Source organism: Arabidopsis thaliana, assembly GCF_000001735.4.
Source record: "Arabidopsis thaliana chromosome 1 sequence".
Taxonomy (NCBI): domain Eukaryota; kingdom Viridiplantae; phylum Streptophyta; class Magnoliopsida; order Brassicales; family Brassicaceae; genus Arabidopsis; species Arabidopsis thaliana.
Window position 1 is genome coordinate 19488754 of NC_003070.9, and position 17602 is coordinate 19506355.

General features: G+C 35.5%; 5 protein-coding genes, 1 long non-coding RNA gene and 2 other non-coding genes across 13 annotated transcripts; 4 read left to right on the forward strand and 4 right to left on the reverse strand.

Moving 5' to 3' along the window:
• Position 1: 1 nt before the first annotated feature.
• On the forward strand, positions 2-1161 carry AT1G52330 (Late embryogenesis abundant (LEA) hydroxyproline-rich glycoprotein family). Of its 2 annotated transcripts, NM_104112.4 has the most exons (2): positions 2-778; positions 936-1052. In NM_104112.4, the coding sequence occupies exons 1-2, from the start codon at positions 209-211 to the stop codon at positions 1008-1010; spliced, it is 645 nt and encodes a 214-aa protein (NP_175643.1). In that variant the 5' UTR covers positions 2-208; the 3' UTR covers positions 1011-1052. The 2 variants fall into 2 exon arrangements, with proteins under 2 accessions (NP_175643.1, NP_001077704.1); NM_001084235.1 differs by having other exon boundaries at positions 190-1161.
• Positions 1041-2897, reverse strand: ABA2 (NAD(P)-binding Rossmann-fold superfamily protein). The gene is made up of 2 exons (NM_104113.5): positions 2725-2897; positions 1041-2051 (listed from the first exon to the last, which is right to left on the reverse strand). The coding sequence occupies exons 1-2, from the start codon at positions 2772-2774 to the stop codon at positions 1244-1246; spliced, it is 858 nt and encodes a 285-aa protein (NP_175644.1). The 5' UTR covers positions 2775-2897; the 3' UTR covers positions 1041-1243.
• AT1G07803 lies at positions 1247-1595 on the forward strand. The gene has a single exon (NR_139313.1). It is a non-coding gene; the product is annotated as an other RNA (long non-coding RNA).
• A 116-nt stretch (positions 2898-3013) lies between the features above and the next one.
• On the reverse strand, positions 3014-4369 carry AT1G52342 (uncharacterized protein). The gene has a single exon (NM_001333537.1). It carries the CDS (start codon positions 3948-3950, stop codon positions 3687-3689), a length of 264 nt encoding a protein of 87 aa, NP_001319206.1. The 5' UTR covers positions 3951-4369; the 3' UTR covers positions 3014-3686.
• A 1004-nt stretch (positions 4370-5373) lies between these two features.
• On the reverse strand, positions 5374-7114 carry AT1G52343 (uncharacterized protein). The gene is made up of 2 exons (NM_001124000.3): positions 6740-7114; positions 5374-5996 (listed from the first exon to the last, which is right to left on the reverse strand). The coding sequence occupies exons 1-2, from the start codon at positions 6963-6965 to the stop codon at positions 5473-5475; spliced, it is 750 nt and encodes a 249-aa protein (NP_001117472.2). The 5' UTR covers positions 6966-7114; the 3' UTR covers positions 5374-5472.
• Positions 7115-7707: 593 nt separating this feature from the next.
• Positions 7708-8967, forward strand: AT1G52347. Of its 2 annotated transcripts, NR_139861.1 has the most exons (2): positions 7708-8003; positions 8574-8933. It is a non-coding gene; the product is annotated as an other RNA (non-coding RNA). The 2 variants fall into 2 exon arrangements; NR_139862.1 differs by having other exon boundaries at positions 7746-8967.
• Positions 8968-9665: 698 nt separating this feature from the next.
• On the reverse strand, positions 9666-9739 carry AT1G52350. Its single transcript has one exon. It is a non-coding gene; the product is annotated as a tRNA-Arg (tRNA).
• Positions 9740-10392: 653 nt separating this feature from the next.
• AT1G52360 (Coatomer, beta' subunit) lies at positions 10393-17556 on the forward strand. 4 transcript variants are annotated; one of them, NM_104114.3, is made up of 25 exons: positions 10393-10531; positions 10928-10948; positions 11057-11118; positions 11207-11261; positions 11467-11503; positions 11622-11947; positions 12036-12167; positions 12261-12409; positions 12590-12658; positions 12899-13049; positions 13146-13211; positions 13414-13602; positions 13737-13877; positions 14027-14101; positions 14197-14373; positions 14459-14550; positions 14633-14749; positions 14990-15104; positions 15191-15262; positions 15478-15674; positions 15759-15852; positions 15938-16044; positions 16209-16338; positions 16441-16694; positions 16946-17556. In NM_104114.3, exons 1-24 carry the CDS (start codon positions 10529-10531, stop codon positions 16642-16644), a joined length of 2781 nt encoding a protein of 926 aa, NP_175645.1. In that variant the 5' UTR covers positions 10393-10528; the 3' UTR covers positions 16645-16694; positions 16946-17556. The 4 variants fall into 4 exon arrangements, with proteins under 4 accessions (NP_175645.1, NP_001322820.1, NP_001322821.1 ...); NM_001333538.1 differs by having other exon boundaries at positions 16441-16612; NM_001198274.2 differs by having other exon boundaries at positions 10508-10801; positions 16946-17004.
• Positions 17557-17602: the final 46 nt, after the last annotated feature.

Below are 17602 nucleotides of genomic sequence, written 5' to 3' on the forward strand. Positions count from 1 at the left end.
CATCAGTTAAGTTGATTAATACTATTGCGTCCAAAGTAATTTCTTATTAAGAAAATACAACCTTTTAAGTTCTTCTAACCCCTACAGATGATTAAATCATTTAATAATAAACTCTTCAATTATTACCTTAATTAACAAACAAAAAAAATACAATCACGTATATATATATTTTTATCGACCTTACCAAACATCTCCTCTCTCATGAACAATGACGGTAGAAGAAGATCCTAAAGCAACTCCGTCATTACCAGACTACAAGCCTTTACCTTCATCATCAAGTCACGAGCTAAACGACGCCGTTCTGATCTCATCACATCCTTCTCCTCCCTCACGACGCCGTTTCATCATCTCTATATTTCTCATATCTTTTGCCTCGATCCTCATCTACATCTTCTGGCCGTCCGATCCACGCATCAAGATCATACGGGTCAAAATTTCCCACGTGCACGTTCACCGCCGTCCGGTGCCGTCTATAGACATGACGTTGCTCGTTACGCTTAAGGTATCAAATGCTGACGTGTACTCTTTTGACTTCACGGATCTTGACGTCACGATTGACTATAGAGGGAAGACGTTAGGTCACGTGAGTTCTGATGGCGGGCACGTGACGGCTTTTGGTTCTTCTTACCTTGACGCGGAGGCTGAGCTTGACGGCGTCATGGTGTTTCCTGACGTCATTCATTTGATTCACGATTTAGCTAAAGGCTCCGTTGAATTTGACACCGTTACGGAGACTAACGGGAAACTTGGCGTTTTGTTCTTCCGTTTCCCTTTAAAGGTAAGGAACTTGAGTTTTTACTCAATTATTTGGTTTATCAAACTTTATACTTTCTCATCATTTGAATTTGACTTTCTAGATTATATAATCATAGAAAATGTATGCAGTTTCTAATCAGATTAATGGAATTTTGTTTTATAATTATCTTGATGAACAGGCAAAAGTGGCATGTGGGATTCTAGTAGATACTGTTAATCAGACAATTTCTCGTCAAAGTTGTAGTCCTCTCTAATTCAAGAAACATCAATACATCATTATGATATTTTTGCTACTCAATCTTTTTAATCATTATGAGAATCTGATTTTGTTCAATGTCTACCAGTAAGAAATGTAGTTAACATCAAACATTTCTACAATGCTAAAAGTAACAATTAAAACCACAATAAGCTCCACAGTTAAATTATTTGATAGACATGATAAATTGGCGGACAATAAACATTAAACAACATTCTTTAGCAAAATGCATCATCTGAAGACTTTAAAGGAGTGGTTAGTGCAAGTGAATCCTCCATCAATCATCAAATTATCTCCGCTTATGTACCGCGAGTCATCGCTAGCCAAAAACAGAACAGCGTTCGCTACATCATCAACCGTCAGTTCCACCCCTTTTAGATTCGCGTTTGCAGCAGCAAAATTCCTGAAACCAACAAATGCATCCTCCGTTCTTTCTTCCTCCGGCAAATGAGCCAAAGCGAGTTTAGTTGCAACCGCGTAAGGCGAAACACAGTTCACACGTATCCCGTGCTGTCCAAGCTCCGCTGCAACACTCCTAGTCAAGCCTAGAACAGCATGCTTGGAACCAACATAAGAATGTGGACCAACGCCTCCCACAACACCTCCCACACTACATAAGGAAACTATCGACCCTTTCTTCTCCGGTATCATTACACGAGCTGCATGTTTCATGCTTAGAAAAGCTCCTTTCACATTCACATCAAAGGTCATCTCGAACTCACTCAAACTATAATTACGAATATCAGGGCACGGTGCTCCACATAATCCTGCATTGTTGATAAGTATATCAAGCGTCCCAAAATTTTTGACTGCAAAGTCAACCGCATTGCTAATGTCATCTTCCACTCTAACATCGCCATGGATGAAAAAAGCCGTCTCCTTGGACTCACCACGAAGCAGACTTTTACACACCTCACCTCCGAGATCATCTTGCAGATCAACAATGCAGACTTTGGCACCGTGCTTGTGGAACAGACGAACAATGCTCTCACCTATCCCTGTGGCTCCTCCAGTGATCAATGCCACTTTACCCAAAAGCCTGTCACATCAAGAACACAAGAGATTAAAAGCAAGTAATTAAATTGGATTAAACCAATCGCACCATAGTCTCCTAATAATAAGGTTGAGATGTTACATCAAACTTAAGACCAGTGAAAGAAAATGCAACAGAAAAAAAAAGAACTTTATTCATAAATTGATCTGGGCCACAAAATAAAAAAAAAAAGATCTGGGCCACAAAACTACAATGGTGAAAAGAAAGGACCACAAATCCAGTTTTGAAACAGAACGTGCAAAGGAGGTAAAGATGAATCAAATGGGACACAAAATAACAAATCTGAAGTTGAGAGATTTGTAAACAAAAGCCAAATGTATATCACTAGTTTATTGAATCAGAACTGATAAAACTAATCCAAATGTTTGAAGATCATAATAAAAAGCAAAGAGACTGAAACCTAGAGATCATAAACATTTCAAGATTTGACATCAATAAATCAAACAGAACCATGACTAGATCTCAAATCTGTCGTGAGCAGAGCAAAGACACTCATGAAACTGAAAAAACTCCATGGTCTGATTATCAACTGTTAATTTGACCCTCAAAGAACAAAATTTCAGTATTTAGAATGACCCAAGAAGGAAAAAAAGGTAAAGTAAACGAAGATCAAACAAAAAGAGTTGGATCAGAGGAAAAAGTTGGAGAAAGCTTATACCTTTGACTAGGAAGAGAAGAATAAGAAGAAGATTCAGTGTTCGTTGACATAATAGCTTTAGCTCCTTAGATCTTCTTTCTTATTCCTCGATGTAGTGCCTCACTATTGACACAGACAAGCTCAGGAATCATGCAAACACCTCTCAATCGGAGTTTGCGTTGTTTCTCGGCTATTTGGTGTCGGTCTCTATACGGCTATCAAAAAGCAAGTCCTGCTTCGTCATTGGGTTTTTATGGGCCTTAAATTGTAAGCCCAATAAAAGACTAACGGATTTGACTATAAGCACATTTTGCGGATTTTAGAGACGTTAAGTTAGACCGATCCAATTTGCACCAAACCAAACCGATCCGATTTAGAAAATTAAGGATACAATTATGATTCGTAATCGAACCGAAATCCAAACCGTATCAAACCGTCCATGATACAGAATTACAGTATAGTGTTGGGTTATTTGTGGTTTCACTTTCTGTAGATCATCCGTGAGATCGATTACATTCATTCATGGGTCATGATTGATCTTCGCACATGTGTTTCTACGAATTTTCACAAATGTAATTTATGTTTTCCGATATTTCTCTAGTGAAAGTTGTATCTCGAAAATTGAAACTCCAAAACCATATGAAAATGCGTAAATAATTGTGAAGAAGTATAGTCTCATACGGTTGATTAATTAGTCACGACACGTAACATCATTTTTTTATGAACCGTTTTTAAGCGAAAAAGCTAATAAGTTATACAGAAATCACAGTAACCACGTATTCCTTTAAAAAGATTATTGCTGCCGATATTTAGTACTTTGAGATGAAACAACATCGTTATATAAAGATTCTGACGAATAAGCATTTTAAGAAAAACAAGAACCACAACACAATTTCTACTTTGATTGAAATACTTAACGAATCAAAATAACCATGAATAATAAAAATATAATTATTGTTTACATGATGAATTGATGATATGTGTTATTTGTGGAGGGATGAAGAAGAAGAAGAAGAAGAAGAAGAAGGAAGCCATTGATATTCATGTTGATGATACCTACACTTGAACGATCTTGGATGCTTCGACGGTGAACACACACACTTCTTCTTTCCACCGCCACCGTCACCACCGCTACGGTGACCAGCGGTGGCTTCCACATCTGTTGCCACCGTCACTTCTGCCACCGGAGTATTTTCGTGGAAGCTCTCCGGAGGAATAACAAGAGGTAGAAGAATTTTGTAACACATATTTTTTTGTTTCACACTCAACACAAAAATTTAAAAGATTCTTCTTATTTAAGATTTTGTGTGTGTGGTTTACCAAAAGAAAAGTCGAGTATAAATACTCGTCACTCTTGATAACAAAAATAAAAAAGAAAAAGATGTTAGTCACTCTTTTGGAAATTAAATTATTTTAGTTACATATTTATCTTTTAGGTGTTTCGTAGAAGAGATGTCGCCAAACAAAGTTTCGAAACGTCACACGTGGCTAATGGTTTTGATGCACGTCTAGAGATTTGTGTTCAGAAAGAAACCATGAGGTCAGAAATTTGTTCTAGTGTATATCCGATCTTATAAATTTTTAAGGAAATAATTTGATGACGAGAGAAATATTGTTATGGATTTTAATTAGCTAAAGAAAGAAAAGAATATTATTAAAGCAAGTTTTTTCTTGCGAAAGATGTGGATGGTGGACCATAACTCTTTGGATGAAACAAATTGGTTTGGAGATTTTATATGGTAAAGAGAAAATGAAGTGATTGGAGAGGATAAGCGGTGGGAGTGGGCCGATTACGACATCACTTCCTTTCTCTTTGGGCTTCCCATTGTCACTCATCTTCTTTAGATAAACTTACTACTTTTGAGGTCATATATCAATCAGAAATTCACAACAACTAAAACTATCTTATAGTTAGAAAAATATCGCGATTGAATCATTTGAAACGTTATTAGTTTAAATATGTTATTTATCAAACCAAGAATGTGCAAAAGACTGTTTTACGTAACATCTCCTACTAATGGTTGATCCTAAATCCAGAGAGATTATGAATTAAAAGTTCAAGATTTCTTCGTTACAAAATGATTTTTCATAAAACACCAAAATTTGTAAGATTTGAATAACTTTACGTTTGTATTGTATTTCATTTATATCAAGATTAAAAGGACTAGATATATTTATATTTTCTTAGTTTTGGATATGATTCTTTTGAAAGTTTTGGCCTACTTTTTCTTACTTTTGGATATGATTCTTCTGATCTTGATATTATTACTTCTTAGTAGACCTATTAAAAATAAGAAAGAAATAAAAAAAGCCAATATGAATGCATGCACAATATGACTTTTGTACTAAATAATTGAGACGTACAGAATCCATATTCCAATAACATTTGATATTTGAAAGAATTAATTAGATAATCAATGGTAACTAACTTTTTTGAATAACTAGAGATTTTAGAAAGGAATTTCAAAGTCTTCAAACTAATAACAATGGATTTTACTAAGAATTTGGAATTCGTTAACCTATAAACAGTGGATTCTTACAAAAATTAAAACTATAAAATATCCTGCTCGCAATAAGCCTCCCTAATCTTTGTAAAAAACTCCAAAACATTGGAATGGAAGTAGAGAAGGTATATTAATTTAGTTTCCAAAAAAATGTGAGCGGATTGATATAAAAATTTACTAGTTCAAATAAAAAATTTCTGTAACGAAAGAGCATCAAGGCAAACAAAATCGTAATTAGATAATAACAATCAGAAAACAAACAAACTTAAAAAAGAGAGGCTCCAAAAATAACAACAACAACCATATAAAGACTACAATCTATGAACATTCCACGAAGAGCTTGATACACAACAACTCCTCTTTCTAGAAGCCTCTCTGCATCAGACCAGTTTTCTCCATTATTACCATCTCTTCCCTTTCCATCTTCTTCCATCTCATGGCTCAATCCTCCTCCAGAAGCTTCCGTAGTGAGATGAGACATTACTATGGCACAATCTGTAAGAATAAGCAACCAAAGAGGTCTCAAAGCTAAGATAGTGTTTGAGCTTGTAATGTTCAATCTCGGGAGTAAAACCACAAATGCGGCTATTGTGAGAGAGCTTAAACTCCGAGTTCTTTCTGAGCTAATGATGCTAGCATTGAGTTTCTTGGAGCTGAAGAAACATATAGGTCGTTGATTTTGACTCTTTTGTGATCTTGTTGCTTCTTCTTGTTTTGTTGGTTCAATTTTCAAGGGTTTGTGAAGAACAGTCGAGAGTTTTGGTTCTTCTGATCTTGCCTTTACTTCCTCTGCATTCATGCATGTCATGTCAGAGACAAAAATCATTACGATTCAATTTCAAGTCTTGAATGTTTCACTCGCATATTGTGCAATCAATTAATACATGAAAATTAGCATATAATAAGCGTCTATATGTGAAAATATCAAATAGTACCTTTCTCTTAAAATTTAATTCTAAAGTTTTAAATACGCCATATGTGAAACACAACATGAATTTATACAAATTACAAAGTAACTTTGATTAAAACACTAAAAATTATAGTTTCACATTTTCTACAAAAAAATATTATTTATGTGTGATTGGTAACTTAAATTATGGATGTAGTTACATAATTAACTAATTTTTTCATTTTTGTTTTGAATAAATTGTAAAATTTATTCGGAAAAACGTGTTTACATCAAATGCAACGGAAATTTAATCGTTTTAAAGTTACAGAAACTGAAAAAATAAAAGAGAACCCAGCCTCTTTATCTTGTTGCAAACCAAACTGTCATGTGCTTCTCATATCTAATTTTTCTCTTATTTTTTCTTACCAATGAATACAACTTTTTCTCTTATTTTTGATAAGAATTGATCTAAGTTTTTTAGAAGTTGAGTTTGAGTTATATTGTATTATGCCTGATTTACAATTTTGATTCCTTTATAAATTTGAGTTAATATATATATATTTTCTTAACATGTTAAGGCAATAAAACAATATGTATCATACAATATTACATGAGAGAGCAAATATAGTTTAAATTTGTGTACCTTTGAATTGATACTTAAGAGATGGGCTTTCTAGAATTTGATGATGATCAGATTTAGTCTGTGGCATGAAAGATTCGCTGTATGTGCGGTTGTGAGAAGCCGATGATGAGGAAGAAGACGACGGTGATGAAGGATCAAGATTATGTAATTGGCCTGTGATTAAAGCTAGACGATCTGATCCTCTTTCCATTATTCTTCTTCTCCTTTCTTCTCTATCCATCACCATTCTTACTAACAAGAACAAATGAAAAACAATGGAGAATTTAAATAGGAAGACGTTTTATGTTTCATTCATAATTTTTTAAAACCTCCAAAATAGGTTTTGCTGAAAATAGAAAGAGAGGCTAATGAATAGTTCATTATGTCTAAATTTAGAATGTATAGAAAGATGAATTCTTCCCTATGTTCCAAATATATCTAGTGGGAGAGTACTTTCTAGTTTATACATCTACACTGTCCACCATAGTAAACCTCAAAAATTAGATATTTTAATTTTAAATTTAAAAATAAAATATAAACCAACAAGATTAAATTTCCTATTCTAATAAGAGGTTTTTAAACTAAAAATCATCGTTTTAAAAATAAAAATAAAGATATTTAAGTAGTGCACGCAAGGGACCTGAGTGCAAAGAACAGTCTAAATCCTACCCCATGTTGCAATACTACGGACACTAATCACAAGTACACATGCCTAGATAACCATAGCTATGACGTCAAAACCATGCCCCTTAACTATATCTTATAACACCTCCCGAGCAACATATATGAATAGTGAAAGATTCTATTTAGTTAATTAACTTTAGAGCATCTCCAACGCTGGGCTCTGTTGATATTTTGCAGAGGCTCTCTTGATTATTTTGATTAAAAAATAATCAAATCGAAAGAAAAACGAGAGAGGCGTCTCTGTGTAGAGAGTTTATGAGGGAAGCAGAGAGGCGGACACGTGTCATACATTCATTGGTTGTCTTCTTTAAACAAAAGGAAAAAATAAAATTTGCACATCTCATTATTTTGTACGAACAAAATCGTTTTCTCTCTCTCTGCTTCTGTCTCTCTCACGCGACATTGGAAAAAAAAAATTGCTCGATCATTGATAATCCGATGAGTTGACGCCGGTGATTGTTTGTCTTTTGATGTGTTATCTGAGGCTTCCAACGCCGGATTCATCAAGGCAACAGGTGCTTCACATCGGCGGAAGTTGGCCGAAATCGGAAAATAGCAAATCGGATTCGAAGAGTAATCGCCGACGCCTTCCCCAAGTTAGGTATGAATCAATTCTCGTCATTATATCGTGATTAGATGTTGTATTTGGTGGTTTATTAGGGTTGTGAGTTAAGGAGAAACCTTATACATGATTCTTCAGTTTATAAATTTGACAATTAGTCGTAGATTTGGATTTTGCTCTATAATGGTATTGGTTGGTTTGTTCTGTTTTTATCTATCTAATGATACTTACATTGTTGACTGGATTCAACCAAAGCTACTTACTTGATTTGAGAATGAAACTATGTTTGTTAGTGGTATTGCAGTGTTAGAGGTAATTAGTTAGTGGTATTGAAGTGTTAGAGGTTAATTGAGTTTGGTCGCTTGTTTTATACAATTAACTATGTTTGTTAAGTTTATACATTAAGAGTTGTGTCTTGCCTTAAGGGTAGTTATCTTAAGAGACATAAGTGAAGAGTTATAACTCTTATGGTTGTATCGTTTAAGTCAAGTTCTGTTTCACGTCTATAAAAGGATGATGTCTTTGTCTGCAACACTTATTCAGATTTTCTAATAAACTTGTGTGTCTCGTGAGTAAGAGAATCGTGTATATCCTTTGTTTGTGGATCAGGTGCAATTTGAGTAGAGTATTCTGCATTTCTTTTGTGAAGTGCATTTTCGACTCTCATGCTCTATGACCATGGAGTTCCAATGAAGTATCAAGGACCGAGGAAAGCAGATTTGCTTGTCCGTTACTTAAAGAAGTTTGTTGATCCAGATGTTGCTTGCATTATGTGTTATGTTATAGACATGGAACATAGAATGGTTCTTTTGTTTTAATAGGACTTGAACGAAACGGATGACCATATATTGAATGATTGTACATTTTGTTTCAAACAAAACTAAATGTTCATCTTGTTTACAAAGACACAAAGAATACTTCTTATTGTTTTTACAATATATAATGAATGCTCTTGTTTAAGTTATAAAATGCTCTTGTTACAATAATATATAATGAATGCAAGTCTCTTCTCTCATATATCTCAAAGTAAAACAATCAACAAAACTCAAAATTGTTCTTCTTATTAAACCACAAAATCATCATCCATCAAACAATAAAAAAAAATCAAGTATTGTAAGCTCGGTTCCAAATATTATGCGAGCATATATCATAAAATTTCGCAACAATCAACAGAATAACTGATCAGTATTCCAAATTTTTTTTCCGCACATCTGTTTTAAAATATTTCAAAATAATGTATGTTTAATATTTTATGCTTTGAAATAATTATTAAATTGTATGAAATAAATAAAATAATTTTTATATTAATATCTTTTTCCAGAGAACTCCGTTCAGAGAACCTACCATTGGAGTATGAAAAACCAGAAAAAAAATAACACAAAACTCTCTTACTTTTTTTTGAAAATTTAATCAATAAAAAATGGAGAGAGCTCTCTCCATTGGAGATGCTCTTAGGACGTATTTTTAACGAAAGTCCATTACAGTGTAACATTTCTATTTGAGAAAATGACAAAAAAAATCTAACATTTTTTGTAGTACGATCATTCTAAATATCTAATCATATGATTTGTCATTTGTTCTTCTCATATACTTTTTCTCAATATAAAAAGGTTTGTAATTTTGTGAAAAATAAAATAATAGTCATAAATAAAGTCACTAATAAGGCTGGTAATTAATATAGAAAAAGTGAAAGGTGAAAAACGACCACAGTGGGAGTCGAACCCACGACCTTCTGATCCGAAGTCAGACGCGCTAATCCACTGCGCTATGCGGTCTTATTTGTTATGACTCGTAATATTAAATACTTAAATATAGCCTAGAATAACTATTGAATACTTCTGTTCTTAACCCCAGCTAAGTTCTACATTTGGGTGGCTGCCTCTCTCAGATGTCTCTATTGGTACATCTCGTCGGAATTTACTGGGGTGGATGCTCTTCTCTCTACCATTAACTTGTAGTCAACTATATGGCAAATGAAATATAAAATCTTTTTTTTGCTTTCTAGATTAGGGTAACATTTTGAGCTTCTTTTGATTATTTAAGACTTAATAAGAAAGATTAGTCTTAATGAGTTTTTTTATGTTGATAACCTGATATATGAAATATCAGAAATAGCTTCATCAATAGTGAGAAGAAGTCCACCTAGTGCCATTGACTCTATAATCTGTGACTTGTGTAAACTTTTCCATTACACTCCCTTTTTTTTTTTTCACCTCCATTACACTCCCCAAAGAGTATTTTTCAAGTGATGGAATGATGATTGATGTGTAATTCTAGTTTAGGTGTTGGTAGGCGTTTTATTAATGGACTCTTTTCAATCGCTTGGGTCATCGATTTAATTGATTAATAATTAAGGCTTTGAGAGGCCCAAACTCTAGTGGCAATTTCGTAAATGTCTCACTCAAGTCGTTCTTAAGCAAAAATTTCCCATTTTCTGATTTTTAAGTTTTTTCTCATCACACCGAGCTAAACGTCGTTGGTTCTTCGATCTCCGATTTGCAGATTTAAGCGATAATACGAGATCCCAAGGGGCTCACAAGCCTTTCTACGCTTAATCTGTAACTATGGTGAGTTCTGGAACCTTTCCTCCACTTTTGTGTTTTCAGATCTCGAGTGAATCCGTGTACGATTTCGATCTCGATTTCGTACATTTCTTCTGCGATTAACCGTAATTTGAGTGAGACCTTGGAATCTCAGATCGCATGTTTCTCTTCGACTTGTCTAATCTGATTCGAATTTTTGCCTGCCGATGGCGTGAATTCGAGTGTAGTCTCATGACATTTTTTTGTGTGGAATTGAGTAATGATCATGGCTGTTGCATTTTGAGAAGATCTGAAGTTTTTGGGTTTTATGCTCTTAGCTGTTGCGTACATATTTTGTTTGGTTGAATTTAACTTGTTGATCCTGGTTGATGGATTTTGGTAAAGTACTGACTACTGGTTTCTTTCTTATGGTTGAAACAGCCGCTCAGACTCGAGATCAAGGTATTGTTTCGATTTCCATTTAGTTTTTTTGAGGGATTTCTTTTTATGTCATTCGCTCTGTTTTTTTTTCGCTGTGTTGATAATTTCTTTGCGTTGTTTTTGGTTCAGAGAAAATTAGCGCAAAGGTCTGAGAGAGTTAAATCTGTGGATCTTCATCCTACAGAACCATGGTAATTTCAAGCTTTCGCTTTGCTTTCATACTTTTGTACCGTTATTTCTGCTACTAACGACTGGGATGGTAAAAACATTGGTTTGCAGGATTCTTGCAAGTTTGTATTCTGGAACCTTGTGTATTTGGAACTACCAGACGCAGGTGGGTGAATTATTTTGATTTTCGTCATCTGTGTCCTTATGTATGTTACAGTGAACAATTTGTGAAATGGGGTTACCAAAAATGCTACTGAAAGATTAATATCTTTCTGTAATTATGAGGTTTTGTAGTGACTTTACAGACTCTTAGGCTGTTTTTATGATTCATGGAACTTTTTCTAATCTGAATCTTGCTTGATAATCATCAGGTGATGGCAAAATCCTTTGAGGTGACTGAATTACCAGGTATACGGCTTTTGTTCTTTTGTGTCTTTTGTTATATTGTTCAAGTTTTTGTTGTATGTACTAAGTACTCGTGTCTAGTTTGTTACTTATTCTGCTTTTTTATATTATGACTTTGCAGTTCGGTCAGCCAAGTTTGTAGCACGAAAGCAATGGGTTGTCGCAGGAGCTGATGATATGTATATCCGTGTATACAATTACAACACCATGGACAAGGTTAAAGTGTTTGAGGCTCATTCAGACTACATTAGGTGTGTGGCTGTTCATCCAACCCTTCCATATGTGCTGTCATCTTCTGATGATATGCTCATAAAGCTTTGGGACTGGGAAAAGGGTTGGGCTTGCACTCAGATATTCGAGGGACACTCACACTATGTGATGCAAGTCACATTTAATCCAAAAGACACCAACACTTTTGCCAGTGCATCCCTTGATCGTACCATAAAGGTGCTGAAATGGTCTAACATTGAAACATCATTATGGTTTAGTCCGCTTAGTCCGCTCATTCTACGTTTACATGCATGTTCATCTTCAGATTTGGAATCTTGGTTCCCCAGACCCAAATTTTACATTGGATGCCCATCAGAAAGGAGTAAATTGTGTAGATTATTTCACCGGTGGTGATAAGCCCTATTTAATTACCGGCTCTGATGATCACACTGCTAAGGTATGCCTCCTGTTCAATGGTCTTTTAGTTGATACATTTCTACTGGACATTATGTGCTTTCAGGTTATTTACTAGTTGAATTTCGTGAATCAGGTCTGGGACTACCAAACAAAAAGTTGTGTACAGACCCTGGAGGGGCACACACACAATGTATCTGCAGTATGTTTCCATCCAGAGCTTCCAATTATAATCACAGGTTCTGAAGATGGCACCGTTCGCATTTGGCATGCAACCACATACAGGTATTATAATATTAAACAGTTTTTTTTTGTTGGACATATTATAGTAAACGCTTCTTGTATGCCTTGGCTAAACCATCTCCACTTTGGCTTCATTCTTGTGCACTTTTTCACCATTACCAATTTCTTTTATTGTCCTTCCATTTGTAATCCCAATTTCCTAATGTCTGTTTTTTCTTGCAGGCTAGAGAACACATTGAATTATGGCCTTGAGAGAGTCTGGGCAATTGGTTACATTAAAAGTTCACGCCGGTGAGTTATTAGTTTTTGGCTCCCTTCTCTTATTAATAAATTGATGCTTGTCCGAACTGTTATCCGGGAGTTGATGTTCCCTCTCATTTGATAGTGAAATACCATTCATTGAACTTTGACGATTTGTAAAACCTTGGATTCTTAGATTTGTTAGAAATGATATTGAGAGGTCTACCTGGTTCTAGTACTCCATTGAGTTGTCCTGCAAAACCTTACCTTGTCCACATTCTCATTTCACAGGGTTGTGATCGGATATGATGAAGGAACCATCATGGTTAAACTTGGACGAGAAATTCCTGTCGCTAGCATGGACAATACCGGAAAAATCATATGGGCTAAGCATAATGAAATTCAAACTGCAAACATCAAAAGTATTGGTGCAGATTACGAGGTACACGCCATACTTGTAACTCTTATACTGTGGCATAGGATGACCTATTTGTTTTTTGTTTTTCGCCTGATGATAAGTTTTTGTTCTGTAACTTAGGTTACTGATGGAGAAAGGTTGCCCTTGAGTGTTAAAGAGTTGGGGACCTGTGATCTTTATCCACAAGTGAGTGTTACTACAGCACTCGGTCCAATGATTTTATGATGTTGTGGCTTATTATATAGTTCATTTCGGAAAAACATTTTCTGCGTTGCTGGTATGATTGGCAAGTGCCTCAAAGTTATGGGTATCGCTAAGCCGCGTCTTCAGAATATATATCTGTTCTCACTTGATCTGTGTCTCATATGTGGGTACTCTTGAATCTCAGAGCTTGAAGCACAACCCTAATGGGAGGTTTGTCGTAGTCTGTGGTGACGGAGAATATATAATCTACACGGCTTTGGCTTGGAGAAATAGGTCATTTGGTTCTGGACTGGAATTTGTTTGGTCATCCGAGGGGGAGTGTGCGGTTAGAGAAAGCTCATCAAAGATTAAAATATTTAGCAAAAATTTCCAGGTTTCTAAATCTTTTTCTCTCTGATCTAAGCCGTTCTGTTCAACCCTGTATCTATGGTTGTTGGAAGTATTATTGATACTGGTCATGGAGATAGCTATATTCGGATCTGGCTCATTCAGAAAATACATTTTCAGGAAAAGAGGAGTATCCGCCCTACTTTTTCAGCTGAGAAGATCTTTGGAGGAACCTTGTTAGCTATGTGTTCAAGTGATTTCATCTGCTTTTATGATTGGGCTGAATGTAGGCTGATTCAACGTATTGACGTCACTGTAAAGGTATCCCAGTTAACTTGGCTCAGTTTATTGTAAGAAGTTTACTTCAAGACATATTTGGAATAGTGGAAACTAATATCATTGCCTTCAGTTTGAGGTTTTCCTCGTTTGTTTCTTCTCTAATTTGTAGTGTTGCTACATAACGTTTGCAGAATCTATATTGGGCTGACAGTGGTGATTTAGTAGCCATTGCTAGTGACACATCATTCTACATCTTGAAATTCAACGTGAGGATCCTGTCCAACAAACACTCTTATGCTGTGAATTTCTATATGCGATTCATGGATTGTCCAAGTGCTAACATGGTGTTCTTGTTATACAGCGCGACTTAGTTACCTCACATTTTGATAGCGGAAGACCTACTGAGGAAGAAGGTGTTGAGGATGCTTTTGAGGTTCTCCATGAAAATGATGAACGTGTTAGGACAGGTATATGGGTTGGTGACTGTTTCATTTACAACAACTCTTCCTGGAAGCTTAACTACTGTGTTGGAGGCGAGGTATTGTGCATATATGTTGGTTACTCTGATTTGGAAGTTGTTATGAACTGGATTCTAATGATGGTTGCTAACATCGTAATACTAGGTAACCACAATGTATCATTTGGACCGCCCAATGTATTTGTTGGGATATCTTGCAAGTCAAAGTCGGGTTTTCTTGGTAGACAAAGAATTCAAGTAAGTGCTTAGATTTGTGTGTTTATATAATTGAGATTGTTCTAGAAGTTTCTGATGCTGTTCCCCTGTTTTGTGGATGCAGTGTTATAGGGTACACCTTGTTGCTAAGCCTGATTGAGTACAAGACTCTTGTGATGCGGGGTGATTTAGACAAAGCCAGTGAAATCTTACCTACAATTCCTAAAGATCAGCATAACAGGTATGCTAGATCTTAACTTCTGTGTGTGCTTGTGATTCATTCTTTATCGCACTTCTCTTGTTATGTGATATGTCTTAGGTTTTTCATTTCTTTAGGAAGGAATATTATGATTATTTTCTCTTACAAATATGCTGTGTCTAGATCTACTGACTCTATTGTTTAACATAGTTGCACACCTATCAATGGGTGTTTCGTGGACAACTCTCTTTATTTATTTTCGGACAATTTTCGACTTGTTAGTGTTGCTCATTTCTTGGAGTCACGGGGAATGATTGAAGATGCTCTGGAAATTGCAACAGATCCTGACTACAGATTTGAGTTGGCCATACAACTGGGTAGACTTGAAATTGCACAGGTGATATAATGTGTGATGACTAAGATACTTTTTAACTTCTTGTATAGTGGCAATATTTAAACATGTTTTTTAATTTATGCCTGTAGGAAATCGCTGTGGAAGTACAGAGCGAATCTAAGTGGAAACAATTAGGAGAGTTAGCTATGTCCTCCGGAAAGGTATATATTTGTCTTTGTATTTCGTCCTAATGTTTTGTAATGATAAGAGACACAAAATAACCTTTCCACTAAATGGTTTATGATTTACATTATGATTCTGACATTTATTTAGAAATGTGGGAGCAACAGCAAAATCTCTGTTTCTCGTCTCCTGGATTTGTCTTTGATGTGGGGATTTCCAACTAACTCTTTCCGTTTTTATGTCATCATGACAGCTGCAAATGGCTGAGGAATGCATGAAGTATGCGATGGATTTGAGTGGTTTGTTACTTCTTTATTCTTCTCTGGGAGATGCTGAAGGTGTAACAAAACTTGCAACACTTGCTAAAGAACAAGGGAAGAACAATGTCGCCTTTCTTTGCCTATTCATGCTGGGTAAACTGGAAGATTGTTTGCAGTTATTGGTGGAGAGGTAATTCATTAGTAGTCACTTGAGAGTTTGGAAAATCAAATTTATGCACCTTTGGTTAACTGTGTGACAATATTTTTTCCTCAGTAACCGGATACCAGAAGCTGCTCTGATGGCACGATCATATCTTCCGAGCAAAGTTTCTGAGATAGTAGCTCTTTGGAGGAAAGATCTCAGCAAGGTTCCTTTCAAATCTTTTTAGGTTTTAGTGTAATGTGGTCAAGGAGACAAGTTGTGGGTTTAAGTTACCTTGCACTTGAATACAGGTTAATTCAAAAGCAGCAGAATCTTTGGCTGATCCTGAGGAGTACTCAAATCTTTTTGAAGATTGGCAAGTTGCTCTTTCTGTGGAAGCTAAAGCTGTAGAGACAAGGTAATCGCTGCATTTTTTTTGCTCAAGTGTGCTTTTCTCTTCCATGGTTTTTGAATCAAGCAGCGAATCGTTAATACCTACTGCATCCACGTAGTGATAACTCCGGATTATAGATAGCGACATTCTCAGACCTCTCTTTAAAATTGTCTGTTCTCCATTTACAGGGGAGTTTACACAGGTGCAAAAGATTATCCTAGCCATGCTGATAAATCTTCCATGACCCTCGTGGAAGCCTTCCGAAACTTGCAAGTTGAGGAAGAGGAATCACTTGAAAATGGAGATATGGATCACGAGGTGACCCATTTTCTTTTCCAATTGACTGAGTTATTTACATCTATTGTTAGTTATCTTGCGTGTTTTAGTAAGCAACAACTGATTTATTTTTTCTTTTCTCAGGAGGTAGTAGCAGAAGAAAATGGAAATGAACAAAGGAATGAGGATGATGTAGCGGAGCATGTAGAGGAGCATCATGAAGAGAAAGAAGCAGAAGAAGAAGAGGGAATTGTTGATGGAGACTCTACGGATGGAGCTGTACTTGTTAATGGAAGTGAGGCTGACGAAGAGTGGGGTACGAATAATGAAGGAAACCCATCAGCCTAATAGCAAGTCGGTCAAGGCCAATGTTGAAAAGTCTGAAAATTTTGTCTCTGGTGATTAATTTGATTCCCCGAAAAGCCGCCTTCTAACATCTTTTTCCGTTGATGTGTGTCTGGTTTCAAGTCATTGCATTTCATAGCAACCCTTAGGAACATAACACCAATTTTGTTTTTTCGCGACATGAGTTAGGCTTTAAAAACCGAGTATACATGCTTCATCTTCTTATATAAACTAACAGTGTCTCGGGGTTTTATTGGTTGCTGATGCTGTTTTATCTTATGTGGATTTTCTTTGTTTTTTGCAGTGCTTACACCGCGTCAGTAGAGTTTACAGTTTATGGGAATGGTGAAAGTTCCAGCAACAATGGAGAGAGGTGAGAGAACTTTCATTCTTTTACTGAGGATTGAAAGGTCAAATCCGAGCAGCCTGGAACCACATTTTGAAACCATTTTGTAATAAAAGTTTGAATTTCTTAAGAAAATGAAAATCGAGTAGGACTCAGTTCTTTGCTGGAGAGACTGGAAGATTTAGATGAAAGAGAGGCTGATGAGTTTTTAAGCAAGTGTGGTCGTTCCTTTTTGTCTTTTGCACTCACAGGGAGGTTTATTATTATTATCATATGGTTTTTTTTTTTTTTTTTTTCCTACAAATATCTACTTAGATTTCATCAGATTGTTTTTTTTTTTTCCTTTTCTTTTGTCTGGCCTGTAACATGATTTTTTCACTTTTCATCGTTGCATATATAATTCTTTTGAAGACTTGATCTCTAAAAATATATTTATTCTCATGTTCTACTAACACTTGAAATTTTTGAACATAGGAATGTTTTGAGTTAAATATGATTTGTTGAATTCGGTCGAGGATTATGTCTAATAAAAAGTCTCAAGTATACAATGTGAATTAAGGAAATCTATAATCTCGTAACTAATTATAAATTTATAAAACAAAATTAAAAGTATAT